This window comes from Crassostrea angulata, chromosome 7 (assembly GCF_025612915.1).
Source record: "Crassostrea angulata isolate pt1a10 chromosome 7, ASM2561291v2, whole genome shotgun sequence".
In the NCBI taxonomy this organism is placed as follows: Eukaryota; Metazoa; Mollusca; class Bivalvia; order Ostreida; family Ostreidae; genus Magallana; species Magallana angulata.
This window is the reverse complement of record NC_069117.1, coordinates 11,121,691-11,136,052: the sequence shown is the minus strand read 5'-3', so window position 1 is coordinate 11,136,052 and position 14,362 is coordinate 11,121,691. Positions and strand designations below refer to the sequence as shown.

The window sequence follows — 14,362 nt, the reverse complement described above, 5'->3', positions numbered from 1 at the left end:
ACCATTACATCGATTTATAACCTTTATATATGTTAAATATTTGGAATAGGTTGATTTAAACTGGCGTGTGCGTTTCATAACCTTCAAATAGTGTCATTTTTAGAACTTCAATGCCTTTTCTTTTATAGAGTGGGTCTGGGCTCCATATTTTTGTCATAGTCTATATATATATATATATATATATATAAGGTTTAAAGGAAATCAAACCGATTTCAACCAACAAAACGTGGAGAAATGACCAACTATACTTTAAAAATGTCATTAAATGTATCCCAACAATTGAACGTTTTAGAGAAATACTACAAGTCCGTATATTCGTGGTTGAAGTTGCATATAGCAATTAACATTGAGGTTTGTTGTGACTGAAATGGCTCAGTGGTTAGAGGACCAGACACTATGTAACAATATAGAGCTAGGGTTTTTAGGTTGTGAGTTCTTAACCACCAAAACTTTAAAGTTCATTTTTTTTTCTTATCGTTTGTTAAAATATTCAAAACTGAATATAGTTAGAAATTGTGCTTTTGTAAACTTGTGATATAACACCATCCAGTATATTTAGTTGGGAAAAAAATGAAATTATTTTTTACGACAAAACCAAATGGGCATTTGCGCTAGCTTAATTGTTCCCCCATCTTCTTTAGAGACGAATTTATTAGTTTGTTTTAGGTGGGTTAAAATTCTTGGACCTATACCCGTGTAATAACAGAACTAATATACAAAAAAGAGATATACACGTACTTAGTTTAGTAACTGTATTGATGTTATCATGCAGTTTCATTGTAATGACGTGTTCGATGTACCTCTTCATAACACCACACGAAAGCAATACTTCAAACAATGATTTATTATTCCTAATACATGTATATTTTTTTGGATAATGATATGTTTCCTCAGTTTACTTTAAATTCATTCACATCATAAACATTTTTAAAAACAAATTAACGAGACGCATGGTTTATAAATATTATGCTGACACAATTAAACCTTTTCAAGTAATAAAAATATATATACATACTGTATGTTACAGCTTATTTGTATATCATTTCATGGTTCATATTATTTTTTTGACGAATGAATGATTTTTTTATTATTATCTATTAACTTGTCTTTTTTGCGTGTTCGTCAGTTTTTAAAAACCGGATTTCTTATTTCCTACCAAAACCTTTCTTCAAATAGAACAAGTAAAAGCGTCTTGGTCACGTTGATTATTTTCTTCTTTCACGTGGTGGTGGATGTCAATTTGTAATATTTTGTTGTTTAATGTCAATCGCAGTGAAAAATCATGAACAAATTACCAAATAATTTACCACAGCTACAAAATTTAATCAAGAGAGACCCACTTTCATACCAAGATGAGGTAATGTGTCAAAGGAATCGGTTTAATTATCTTCCCAAAATATCACAGATTGACAGATAAAGTTGATGTATATTTTCTTTTTAGTTCTTACAACAGTATCGTCACTATGAATCAAATCTCCAGATATTTCAACTGAAGCCATCAACATACTCCAAGACTCTTGAAGAGCTTGTATTATTTGTTGCACAGGTAAAAATTCAGAATTAAACTAAGGTGGTTGGGTGGTTGGGACACATCCATGTTGTGACCAGATAGTACATAAACAACAATACATAATAATCTTATTTATGTCTCTATTGTGACATAACGTGGGAGTACCCATTATTGCCAAGTACCCATTATTGCCGATTGTTATAAAACAGCAAGATTTCCGTTGTCTATTTGTTGTGTAGTAGGAAAGGAGGAATGAGTATATAAATACAACGAAAACATATGGCTGGACCGGGAATCAAACCCTGCAACTCTAGTCAGGAGCTCTACCTCTGAGCTACCCAGGCCGATATCCACGGTCCATATAGCCCCAACTACTACATTCCTCCCTCCTTATAAAATAGTCTTCGACCCCGAAGACCCAACACAAGTTCACCTTGTCAGGACTTATTAATTACATATATATGCCTGAACAAGGAAGGCCACGACACCATCTATAGTAGGAAAGGAGGAATGAGTATATAAATACAATGAAAACATATGGCTGGACTGGGAATCGAACCCGTGACCCTGCAACTCTAGTCAGGAGCTCTACCACTGAGCTACCCAGGCCGATATCCACGGTCCATATAGCCCCAACTACTACAGTTGTTTTTAGCTAAACTAAAATAAAAAAATATTAGAATTTTTAAGACACTATAAGAGTTGGGAATGAAGAGAATTTACTTCAAACATCTGGGAACTCACCTTAACAAAGGTAAAGCCTATTAAAATGTACTTCAATTGTATCCGTGCGATGACACATGCCACTGAATGTTTGACTTGTACCGGTAATCCACTTTGATGACAGGGCACTTTTTGTTTAGGTCCAAATTTGAAGAATATGTACCTCCGTGTTTGATTATGACAAAAATAAGCAAGATACCATTTCTACTACACAATATTTAAGAAAGAAAGAAAACTGCTTGCTTGTAAGACGCCATTTTGTTTGCAACCTGAGGCAGATCAAAGATTTATCCACATGCACCTACGGTTTAAATCAGAGGCGTTACTATTAACTTACCGGTACACATTATTTCTTATACTGGACACACTAAAACTTATTTTAGAAAAGCTTTTGATAAATAAACAATGCATTTCTTTAATTTTTAATCATTTGTCCTTAGACATGTGAAGCACATGTTCCTCCGTTTGTGTGCATGTGGCCGCAGGGACATCGAAAAGAATATTGCTTATAATAAGATTGAATTGCATTTATGATATAATTTTTTTTGTTATATTCTTACATTTTATCTTATATTGTTAGATTCTTTTAAAATTTTGACCTTTTTACCAATTAATTACTGAAAAATAATGAAAAGATATTAACGTCAATAATGGGTTCTCGAACTTCCTGTAAATGGAAGGTCATGGACAGGGTTTAATTTTATCCATGAGTAAGTCAATGTTGATGAGAATGAAATAAAAATTATTCCTCAAATTAAATAAATGAACAGTGCAGAGATTTGCCTAGAAATTTTTACATGACAGTTTACATGGAGAGAGTAATAAAGAAAACTTGTGTATTTTTCGGCAATAATGGGTACTCGCACGTTACTATTTAGGAAATAAACAATAAAATCAAGTGTAATTCTATAGATAATCTCTTTCCCAAATTTACCACCAAATGGTGTAGCACAGTGGGTTAGAGGTTTCACTATGAATCTTAAAGTCATGAATACGAATCCTGCAGGGGATTTTAATAAAAAATTTACCTTTCCATAAATTTTTTAAACATATTTTTTGATTAAATATTGTAAAATTTGAAAAATCTAAACCACTGAAAGTATGTTAATTATAATGAACTTTTATCCACATAATTAAATATCAATAGATGACCCATACCACCTTGAGATCAGGGACGTTTATCGTTTCTGTCCCAAAATTTTGTTTCCATCACTTTTGTGATGATTTTCAATAAAAATAAACATTCTTATAAATTAAGAACAAATGTAATCGATTAAATGGAAAAAAATCCAAGATGTCTTTGTTGACACGACATCTGTTTTCACTGTAAGTACCCCCCAGCTAATTTTGTAAATGACGGATGATAAGTATTTATATATTTGTAATTTTCTAAATGACGAACAATATCTATTTATATTTGTCTACCCTCTGTAACATAAAATCAATAGGCACTCCCCAGCTAATTTTCTAAATAAAGAACGATAACTATTTATATATGTCTACCCTCTATACTATGATATAAATTGATTTTATAGTATAGAGGGTAGACAAATACATGCTATAAAATATAGATATCGTTCGTCATTTACAAAATAAGCTGGGGAGCGCCCATTGTTTTCACCAGGAGAAACTGAAAGCAGGAATGAAGACATATTTTTACAGAGATTTAAAATAAGAAAGGTTGACATCCTTTCTCTGTTCAGAAGTTCTACTGACACAATGCACAATTTTTTAATGTTATCATTCAGCATACTTTCATGATGTTTACAATGCAAAATCCTTGTAGACTTTAATTTTTGGATGTATATTGAAATTTAAAGTGATAAGGGTGGACTTTTTTTCATCCCAGAGAATGAATGTAGTTTGGGTAAAAGGTTTTTATGATTTTTAAAATATTAAACAAAAAGTGGTGGAAGCAGTAACTTGGGACAGAGTATAGTATATTGATTAAATGTTTTTCAATGTAATCCTTCAATTTATGGATGTTTTATGATTGTTTTACCATTACATTTTGTATAACCACCCCCACCTCTCTTTAAAAAAAGTTTAAGATATGTATGATATCATGAGTGCTTGGTATGATAGCCATACTGTCTTCTATACTCTGTCCAAAGGTATCCTCACAGATTATATTTCTATTCGATATTTAAAAATTGCTTGGCATTCAAACAATGTTCATTCAATAGTATGAAAATATCCCAATATTTCATCTGATTAATGCTCCCTCTAGGGAGTGTCAGGTAGTCTAGAGTGATTTTCTATTGCAAACAACACAGAACTACACTTAGGATAATGTTGAAAAATTGTTTCAGAGGGGAAAAAATGTGTCAAATTTAATCATTATGAATGCAGGGTTTTCCAGGTTATTAAAAAAGAATTGTCATAGGAGAAATTTTCAAACTGTGAGTTATTTTGACCTGTGAGTCAATGTGAGATAAGATGATAGATTCTGCCTGTTTAGGTAGCACCTTGTTATCCAGAGGAGGCAGCTCCATTCCCAGAACATCTGAGGGACTTGCTGACACATCATGGCGATGCACTGGATAGAAGCATGAGAATGGTAGGGATGCTCTCTATATCTACAAGCTGTAGCATACCATTGGTATAATATTTTTAATGCTATTCACAACAGAATACTTAGTTTGACACCTATTCTGTAGCCTACATCAATGGAATGCTGTGCTTCTTCATTAAAATTACCCAGAACATTATGATAATCATGCAATATATTGTATGAATTTTTTTTTGTTGGGTATTTATTTCAGTGTCTTAAATTCAGACCTGTACATCATCATTGGGCACCAATTTTCATTGAACATTTGTGAGCTACTGGTAATCCCCAAAATTAAATTTTCATGGAAGTATGAAAAACCGACAGGGATTTGAATCTACAAATATTTGAATCCACCAAAAAGTGACCTTTACAAAATGCACAATAATTAATGTCCCAAATATGAATGAAACTGTGGTATTATTCCTTAAAGACTAAAAGCATCATTTTCTTTTTGTAGACATTTTGCAAGGCCCTGATTTTGCTGAGAAACAAGAACATGGTACAAGCTAACAGCATCCTGGAGTTGTTTTTCAAGCTGTTCCGTTGTCAGGACAAGCTTTTAAGGAAGACATTATATACCTACATTGTCACTGATATAAAAAATGTCAACATGAAACATAAGAATGCCAAACTGAACTCGGTAAGACATCAGTCATTATCCGCACCTTACCTAATGAATGATTGACCCCCTAAACAGTATCTGAAGGAATGCATTGTGATAATTACTTACTAATTTTGTCATGTTTTTTTCACAGACACTTCAGGGATTTATGTATACCATGATGAAGGACAACAACCCTGTAGCTGCAAAGATGTCATTGGTTGGTCTCTTGTACATGTATACCATTGATTTAATTAATTTTGTTCACTAAAAACTGTTTGGAGCTCAGTGTGTTATTATATCCTAAGCATGTTGGCCTATCGTTTCATCTTTTTAGAACGGGGTTCTGGGTGATGATGTAAAATTAATGTATCCTCCAAAATTATGCAGATAATGTTAAATGCTATGCCAGGCCATCAAACTCTATGAAAAAGAGTTAGTTAATCATACCAATCAGATATTTCTTTCAATGCTGGTAGTTTCTTGAGTTAGAATATTGCTTTTTGCACTTATATGGTTTGGAATTGATATTCATTGCTACTAACCATTTTGAATTGTTTTCACAGGATGTAATGATTGAACTCTATCGCCGAAACATCTGGAATGATGCAAAAACTGTGAATGTTATTGCTACAGGTTGTTTCTCAAAAGTCACAAAGGTGAGAAAACTTGTACATTTCTTCTTTAAATAGTTAACTTTATGATGGAAGTATACATCAGAGACATTAGATGAAAAAAAAAACATGCATTTTACAAGTTTTTCACATGCAATTTAGTTTGACAAGTTAGAGTATAAGATCTGCATCAAGTTTGATACTAGCCACGTGAACTCTAGATTATAAAGCATCAATCATTATTGAAACAGATTCTGGTAGCTGCTCTGAAGTTTTTCCTTGGCCATGAAGATGGAGAGAAGGATGAATCGGACAGTGAAGAGGTGCATTTGATAAATTTGACAATTACCATTTGACAATTAAATTGCATATGTAGGCAAAAGATAAGATGCAAAATGTTACATATTTGTTGAAATAGGAGTATAATTTGCCTGCTAGTTTTGGGGTTAATTGTTATGTTAATATAACAAGGTTTGAAATAAAAAAAATTTGCTGAAACTTTTGTGTACTACTTAAGGATGAGCCTCCAAAGACGGAGAAATCACTCAGACTGTCACACAGGGTCGGCAAACACACCAAGAAGAGACAGAAAAAGCTGGACCGAGCCCTGCAAGCTCTGAAAGTATGGTACCCAGGGTTTTGGACTTCTTAAATAATATTAAAAAATAACAAAATTTTCCATCTTTGGATAAAGGTACTGTAGAATAAGGATGCCAGTTATTTTTTGTTCAAAATCTTGAGGTCTTTTATGAAAAAAGATTTATTAGATCTGTATTAGCAAATTTAATACACTGTACATGTTAGAGCATTTAGATATACCGTAATGTCGCGTGTATAACACGCACTTTTTTTCAGCCAAAATTTGATCAAAAGTGGGGGGTGCGTGTTATACATAGGACCAAAATTGTACCCCATTTTTTCAAGCCGTGATTCTTGATACCACGGGAGTAGTGACTGCCGATATAACGTGTTATGCAAATTGAATGAGTGTATACTAAATTTACTGCATCAGAAATACCTTATTCTTAATTTTTTTTCCCCATGTATTGAAATATTTTTCCTCTCTTAACAATATTTCTTGCATCAAACAAGCTTAAATATCGCCAGTGTATTCGCCATTACGTAAGCAGCCACCTGTTGACTCGGCGCGTGGTCAATGTTTGTTTAACAATTTCCGGTGTCAGAAGCATGCACCTCTCTCGTGTCGGACTTCACAGGGTGTTTTCAAGTGCATGTAGATAAGCAATTATTCTGATTTTATTAAACTTAATTACTTTGTGTCCCGTTATGCAGTTAAACGTTATTGCTTTACATAGACACTGCTAAAATTACATCGATCATTTGTACGACTTGATAATGACGATATACGACATACGTACGTTTCTTCACAATGTTTATTTAAACAACAATCATACAGTAGGGTTTGACTATAATTAATCAATTAAATCATTTCTGGTTTATGTCTGCAAACATTATTACTTTTAAGCACTAAGCTCGGTTGCCGTTCTTCTCTACGTATGATGATCTTCTACTTCTCCGATGTTGAAACTCTTTACAAAGTGTCAAATGATATTTGATACCGCCCATGTAAATCGTGCCGTCCTTTTTAATTAAAAGTGTAAGAACTTTGACTCTAATATCGCTTTGGGCAATGTTCCGATCACGAAATTACAGTAATTACGCTTGAGTTAAAAATTCATCATTAAACATCAATAGTTATTTGGGAAAATGGCAGCCGTCGATTTTCATCGTCTGTGCTGTGTTCCGATCTCAAAATTAAAGAAATTGCGCATGGATTATAAAATTAACATGAAACATCGATAGTTTGGGGGGAAATGGCGGCCGTTGATTTAGCCATTTTTTGGGTGCGTGTTATACATAGGACCTGCTGTTTTTTCGCCTTTTTTTTGGTCAACTTTGGGGGTGCGTATTATACACGAGTGCGTATTATACACGAGACATTACGGTATTTTGAAAAGTTTCAAGCCTTCTTTTTCAACAATTAACAGATACATTCTGTGGAATGTACTTGTTAATGTATAATGTGATATTAGGAGAAAGACAATTCTCCTCCACTTGTATATGTGTAAGGAGGGAGACAATTCTCCTCCACTTGTACATGTATAATGTGATATTAGGAGGAAGACAATTATCCTCCACTATTTATGATCATGTGATTAGTAATAAATGTTGTTGTTTTCTTTCCATGTAGAAACACAAGAAGAAAAAGAAAACCGCAGAAGTATTCAACAACTCTGCCTTGCATCTTCTCCACGATCCACAAGGTCAGAGTTGTTTCACTCGGATTGTTTGACAAAATACAGAGAATATTACTTGCTTACTCCTATTCATTGCCATCATTCACAAGAATGCTCTCTTTCCTGTCTTGTTCAAGCCATGTAAGCTCTGTCCAAGTCTTCATCTGTCTCCTCTATGAGTGTTTGTTGTAGTGCTTTAGAGTAGATACTATGTTGCAGTATACTCATTCTTAAGACACCCCCAACCCACTTGCATCTTCTATGTTTTCCTCCAATAGTACTCTGTTTAAACATGTTCCTCTGCTTTGTTTTCTTGTGAATTAGTATCAAGGAAAAAAGTGTATAATGGAACTTTTATTTTATCAGATATGTGTGAAAAGTTGTTCAGTCAGTTGGAAAAGACAACAGAGAGGTTTGAGGTGAAGCTGATGATGATGGACTTGGCCTCCAGGTTAATTGGAATACACCAGGTATGTTCTAAGATTGCTCTGGACCTATATATGTGTGTAGAGATTAAAACCTTTCTCTCCTGATTTTGACTTTTTATGCTTCTTTTCAGCTGTCTGTGATGAACTTTTATCCATTTGTACAGCGCTTTTTGCAGCCACACCAGAGAGGTAAAAAGTTTTAATTATCAATGAACAAATATTGGTACATGTATATAATATATATACAACCAGACAAAACAAGTAGAGTTTGGGTTTGGTAAAGTTTTGTTCAATTTTTTTTTCTTTTTTTTTGGGGGGGGGGGTGTTGGTGTTTGGAAAAGGCAATCATTTTAAAGAAAATTCATAAGCCACTTTTTTCTAAATTTGTTACAATTGCATTTCAATGTTGTTCATTTGTATCAACAGAAGTGACGAAAATTCTTTTATTTGCTGCCCAGTCCAGTCATGAGTTAGTTCCCCCTGATGTAAGTAGTATAATATTTGTAAACAGATTTATTTGCTAAACAATTGGTATTTAGTCAAAAAAGCTATTCTTTTCTTGTACCAGGTTATTGAAGGTGTATTAAGAACCATTTCCAATAATTTCATCACAGATAGAAATGCGGGAGAGGTGATGGCAGTAGGGTAAGACTTTTTCTTGTAAAGTACCACACAACTTCATGTTCACATCAGAAGTTTGAACTTTTCAAACATTTTCTACAATTTATGAACACCATGCCCTGAAAGGAAATGAGATTTTACATATGAACATGTTGAATCCTTACGAACTGTATCAACACTGCTTGCTTAACAGGATGAATGCAGTTAAAGAGATATGTGCACGATGTCCTTTAGCCATGTCCACAGATCTGCTCGGTGATTTAGTTCAGTATAAATCTCACAAAGATAAAGGTTAGTATGCAATCAAAACTACTAATTGATAAACTTGATTCTTACATTACAAGGCATGTTTCTGATCATCATGAGGCCAGCATTTTTTTATTTTTAGGTTTACAAACAACAAAATGATAAAGTTCCGTAGGAGGAGGAAATAAAAAAAAAAAATAAAAATCTCTTTTGATCAACAGTTTTTATTTTTTATTTTTAGGTTAATGAACCACAAAATTGTAAAGTTCTGTAGGATAAAAAAAAAACTTTCATGACATCATCTTTATTCTAATAATATAATGAATGACAACTTCATGATAGTGGTGTGTAACTGCATCAAGTGTAGCATGTGAAAAGTATGTCATCTGTGTAACATATCACTGAAATAGTACAATAGAATATTAGACATACAGCTTTGATATTACATGTACATATAGCAACGTCAGGGGTGTGCAATTACAAAATTTGGCCGCAAAATTACTAGCCCAAGATTCAAAGTTACTAGTCAGACTATTGTCGGACATGTCAACATTTCATTTTTTTTTTAAAAACCTAAATTTTATGTACATAAAGTCATAATGTTTTCTCCTGTATGATACAAGTATATAATTATTAATATACAAAATATTTATTACTTTAATGTTTTCTGCAGTTAAAAAATATTCAACTTCATTGATCTCTCACATTTTATTTTCAAAATTGGTTTGGGTGTTTATATGTGAGAAAACTCAAACATAACATTGTGAATGTGAACAGACTCTATAATAGCTGCAGGTCTGTAGCTCCCGGTCTGAAAAAATTTGGATGGACGACTTGGATCCATCCAAGTTTTTTCAGACCGGGAGATACAGACCTGCAGCTAACTCTATAAAATCAGTGCAACTATATGTGTGCATGTATTTTATCCTGAATTTCCATGTACAAAGTACAACTATGCAATTAATTATGTAATGGTAAATTTTAATTGAAAATAATGGAAAATACACGAACAATAATATGATTTTTTTTTAATTCACTAGGCAGGTGACTTTAAAATGTGTTCATGAGAATAGTTACTGCAGAAATTTATATCTCTAATACATATCTCTCTCTCTCTCTCTCTCTCTCTCTCTGTGTAAAATAAATTTTAAAAAAAGCCAATGAATACATATGCCAATTCAACACAAAAAGAAAGGGAATCATTTTACAGTGATGTACTTGAAAACAGCTGCACAGGTAACTATCGAAGCCGTGTTCAGTGAGGTGTGACTATCTCGTCTAGCCACTGGTCAACACTGTCGGTAAAACTTCAAAGTATGAAACTTACAGCAGAGTGTTTGTAGAAGCTTCTCTGAAGAATGTAGCACGAGAAAAAGATGCGTAAGAAATTTTTAGGCTATCATGACATAAAAAGAGCAGATTTTATACCTCTGTGATAACAATGACGATACACTTTTCCTGATAGGAAAAATTTGCTGTCGGGAAGAAAAAAAAGATCTTTTTTGTAATTTTATTTTTTTTCTAAAAACTCAAAAAACCGAGCGGCGGGTTTGTAAACCTAAAAATAAAAAAATGCTGGCCTGATGTACATTTAATATTAGATTAGAGTAAAAATGATTATCACAATTTATGTACTGTTCAGAAATGTTCCAGTATTGCTTGAATTCTCCATTGATGCATTCTTTTGAATATCACCCGTATATTTTTTTATGTCAGTACATGTACTTGTGTGTTTAACATTACATACTGTAGTGATATTTTGGTGACAGTCTTTACTGTGGCCTGACTTTTGTACCTAATACTGTATTACTGTTTCCTCTCTAGGTGTGATGATGAGTGCCAGGGCCTTGTTACAGCTGTACAGAAAAGTCAACCCTGACCTTCTCAATAGGAAGGACAAGGTCAGTGTGGGTTAAAATGGGGTTCAATCTTTTCAAACTCTGTTTTGTTATATGCTCTCAAAGTGTCAAAAATTCAGGCATTCAAAGTAATTAATAGGGTAATAATTATTATACTATACAAATCAAAAAGATTAAATAATTTATTTTTTATTACATATAGATGACTATGAAATTAGAATATTTAGAATATTTAGATTCTTGATATTTAAAATATCAAAATAATGACATATTATAAATAATGCATAAAATTTTCTTGCATTTTATTTGTTGCCAGGGACGACCAACAGAAGCCATGGCAGAGACAGAACCTCTAGTGTATGGGGGACAAGTTGCCAAGGACTTCATCCCAGGAGCAGAAATCCTACCAGAGGAGGCTGAACCAAAAGAGGAGAAGGAGAAAAATGGTGAGGAGAGAGAGAGAGAGAGAGAGAGAGAGAGAGAGAGAGAGAGAGAGAGAGAGAGAGAGAGATTGTAACTGTACTTAATAGAGATGTACTCTGTTTTAGATTGGGAGTCCTGTAGTGATGAGTCAGATGAGGAGGGAGAATGGATAGATGTGCATCATTCATCAGATGAAGAAGCAAAAGTAAGGCTCTCTCCACCATCCTTGAGAATCTTTTGGTTTTCTGCTCAGTACCTTGTGAAATACTATAGTTGATCCTCATTTAGGAGGGGAGCAGCATATATCTATTTTGAACATTTATTGTTTACCTTGGACTCATTTTAAATGCAATCTTCCACTGATTTATAAATTTAAAAACTTGACGTTCAGGAGGATGAACCACAGATCAGCAAAGAAGAAAGACTAAAGAAGGCACAGACTGTGTCCAGTAATCGTATTCTGACAGCAGAGGAATTTGAGCAGATTCAGAAGAGACAAGCACTAAAGGAGGTTGAAGGAAGACACGGGAAGAGGAAAAGGGAAGGGGGTCAGGAGGAGGAGGGTGGAGGGTAAGGAAGTGGAAGAAGGGAGGGTCATCTCTGGAGGGCAACATAATTGACAATGAATGGGAACATGCTCTCAGATACTACAAGTATATTATGTACTCAGTGTGGGTGTGAATTTTGATTGATTAAAGATTGATAGAAAGTCTTAAATTGACAAGCATTTATACACTTTACTATACATAGGTCAGTGTATTTCATTTTGATAATCTAACAGACTTGAAGAGTGGAGCGTTTTAAGATACATGTACATGTAAGTTGTTATTCCACAGAATTTATACATATGTAAATAAGCTTTTTAATTATCCTAGATTGCTGACGCTCTCTACAATAGAAAATGTTCACAAAAAAAGGGCACATGACAAGGAAAGTCGATTATCAACAGTAATGGTAAGTGCTGATCTTTCGAATCTTAAAGATTTGGCATCCCTGAATAAAACTTTTAATGAAAAGATTCAGAAATTCACAAAAGATGTAAATATAAACAGTATAAAGGTTCTTCTTTGGTGGTTCAAGCATACAGTTATTGAAGGTTGCTTGCAAACATTGTAGAAAAAAACTACCAAACCCACTTTTATGAGATTTTCATCAAGAGAGTGCCAGTTAGAATAGAGCATGTCGAATTATTCCTGTATTCAAAGAAATAAGTTAATATATGATTACTTTTCATATTTGAGATAAGACGTGGGTTTCAAACAATAAAATGTGAGGTGAATGGCTGAAATGTTTGCATCAGCGGATGTTTGCTAAAAAATTGTTTGTAATAAAAAAAGAATGGCAAATGTTTTGATTAATTTGAATTATATAATACTAGGCTGGAAGAGAAGGAAGGGAAAAGTTTGGGAAAAATCATGAAAAAATGAATCCGCATGCTAGCAGTACCAACAAAGACAAGCGTAGAAATAAGGCATTTATGATGATAAAGCACAAGGTGCAGAGGAAAAAAATCAAGAGATCTTTTCGTGACAAACAGGTATGTAAGCTGTGCATGTTTCTATGCTATGAATTTTTTATTTGAGGAATAGTTTCACATATCGTGCTGATTTGTTGATTTGAAATTTGAATTTTGATTCCCTTATATTACAGATAGCTCTACGGAACTCATTACTAAAGAGACAGAAAGCAAAGAGATAGCTATTGTATTGTTCATATGAAACAACATTTGTTATATACACTTAAATGTTATTAATGAACATCTGTTATATCAAATAAATAATCAAATTTTGTCTTATCTCAATTTTATATAACAACAAGACCTATTAAAAGGTTTTAACAGACAGTTTCAAGTTGATGCTATTTTGAGATCTCATTTCATAGTTAAGAATTGATGAACAAAAATATGGTTCAAGTCAGTGAGATAAAGGGGATGAGTAGCGTTTTTATTTGTAAAACTACATGTGTGGTATGAACATATGAAACAGTACCATAAGTTGAAACCTATAATAATTTTATTATATACTAATTTTGCATTAATATGGGTAAATGCTTATACAGTAGGTGACTGGGTTATGTATAGTAACCAGTTCATATTTTGTAACTTTTCTATTTATGATGAATTTACAGTTTGATAATTACAGTTTTGAACAAATGATTTAACTTGATCTGAATTGCTCAAAATAGATCAAAAGCTAGTTATGGTTACCCACCCCCACTCTTATCCCTAATTTGTTAAACATAAATTTGCATTATGAGTATCTATATTGTGTGTTGGCTTTCATGTATTTGTCATTATATGAGTGAATTATTATCAATTTTATTAAGAAAAAATTCGTATGAATGGAAAAAATAACACCAAAATAGAATAAATAAATGAAATTTTCTCATCGTCCTGTGGAATTTCATGTTATGCATAGAACTTTTAATACCATAAGATACATACGCTAATTTAAAGATTCATAGAATAATATTATAGAGGGGTACTCTGACTGAAACACCCCGTTACTCATATACACATCGGGCTC

The 14,362-nt window shown here is 33.1% G+C and overlaps 1 protein-coding gene across 1 annotated transcript; it reads left to right on the top strand.

The window, feature by feature from the left end:
- The first annotated feature begins 1,185 nt into the window (after positions 1-1,185).
- On the top strand, positions 1,186-13,627 carry LOC128156642 (protein SDA1 homolog). The gene is made up of 21 exons (XM_052818865.1): positions 1,186-1,357; positions 1,442-1,546; positions 4,695-4,793; positions 5,245-5,427; positions 5,543-5,608; positions 5,955-6,047; positions 6,254-6,325; positions 6,520-6,624; positions 8,215-8,287; positions 8,627-8,730; positions 8,820-8,877; positions 9,115-9,173; positions 9,257-9,333; positions 9,503-9,600; positions 11,380-11,456; positions 11,731-11,860; positions 11,963-12,042; positions 12,229-12,407; positions 12,713-12,791; positions 13,216-13,374; positions 13,488-13,627. The coding sequence occupies exons 1-21, from the start codon at positions 1,283-1,285 to the stop codon at positions 13,533-13,535; spliced, it is 2,019 nt and encodes a 672-aa protein (XP_052674825.1). The 5' UTR covers positions 1,186-1,282; the 3' UTR covers positions 13,536-13,627.
- Positions 13,628-14,362: the final 735 nt, after the last annotated feature.

Bases quoted from the DNA above. Each gene is read 5' to 3' on its own strand.
- LOC128156642 (XM_052818865.1), top strand. From the start codon at position 1,283: ATGAACAAATTACCAAATAATTTACCACAGCTACAAAATTTAATCAAG. The intron at 1,547-4,694 runs GTAAAAATTCAG...CTGCCTGTTTAG, and splicing joins TTGTATTATTTGTTGCACAG to GTAGCACCTTGTTATCCAGA. The intron at 8,878-9,114 runs GTAAAAAGTTTT...TTGTATCAACAG, and splicing joins TTTGCAGCCACACCAGAGAG to AAGTGACGAAAATTCTTTTA.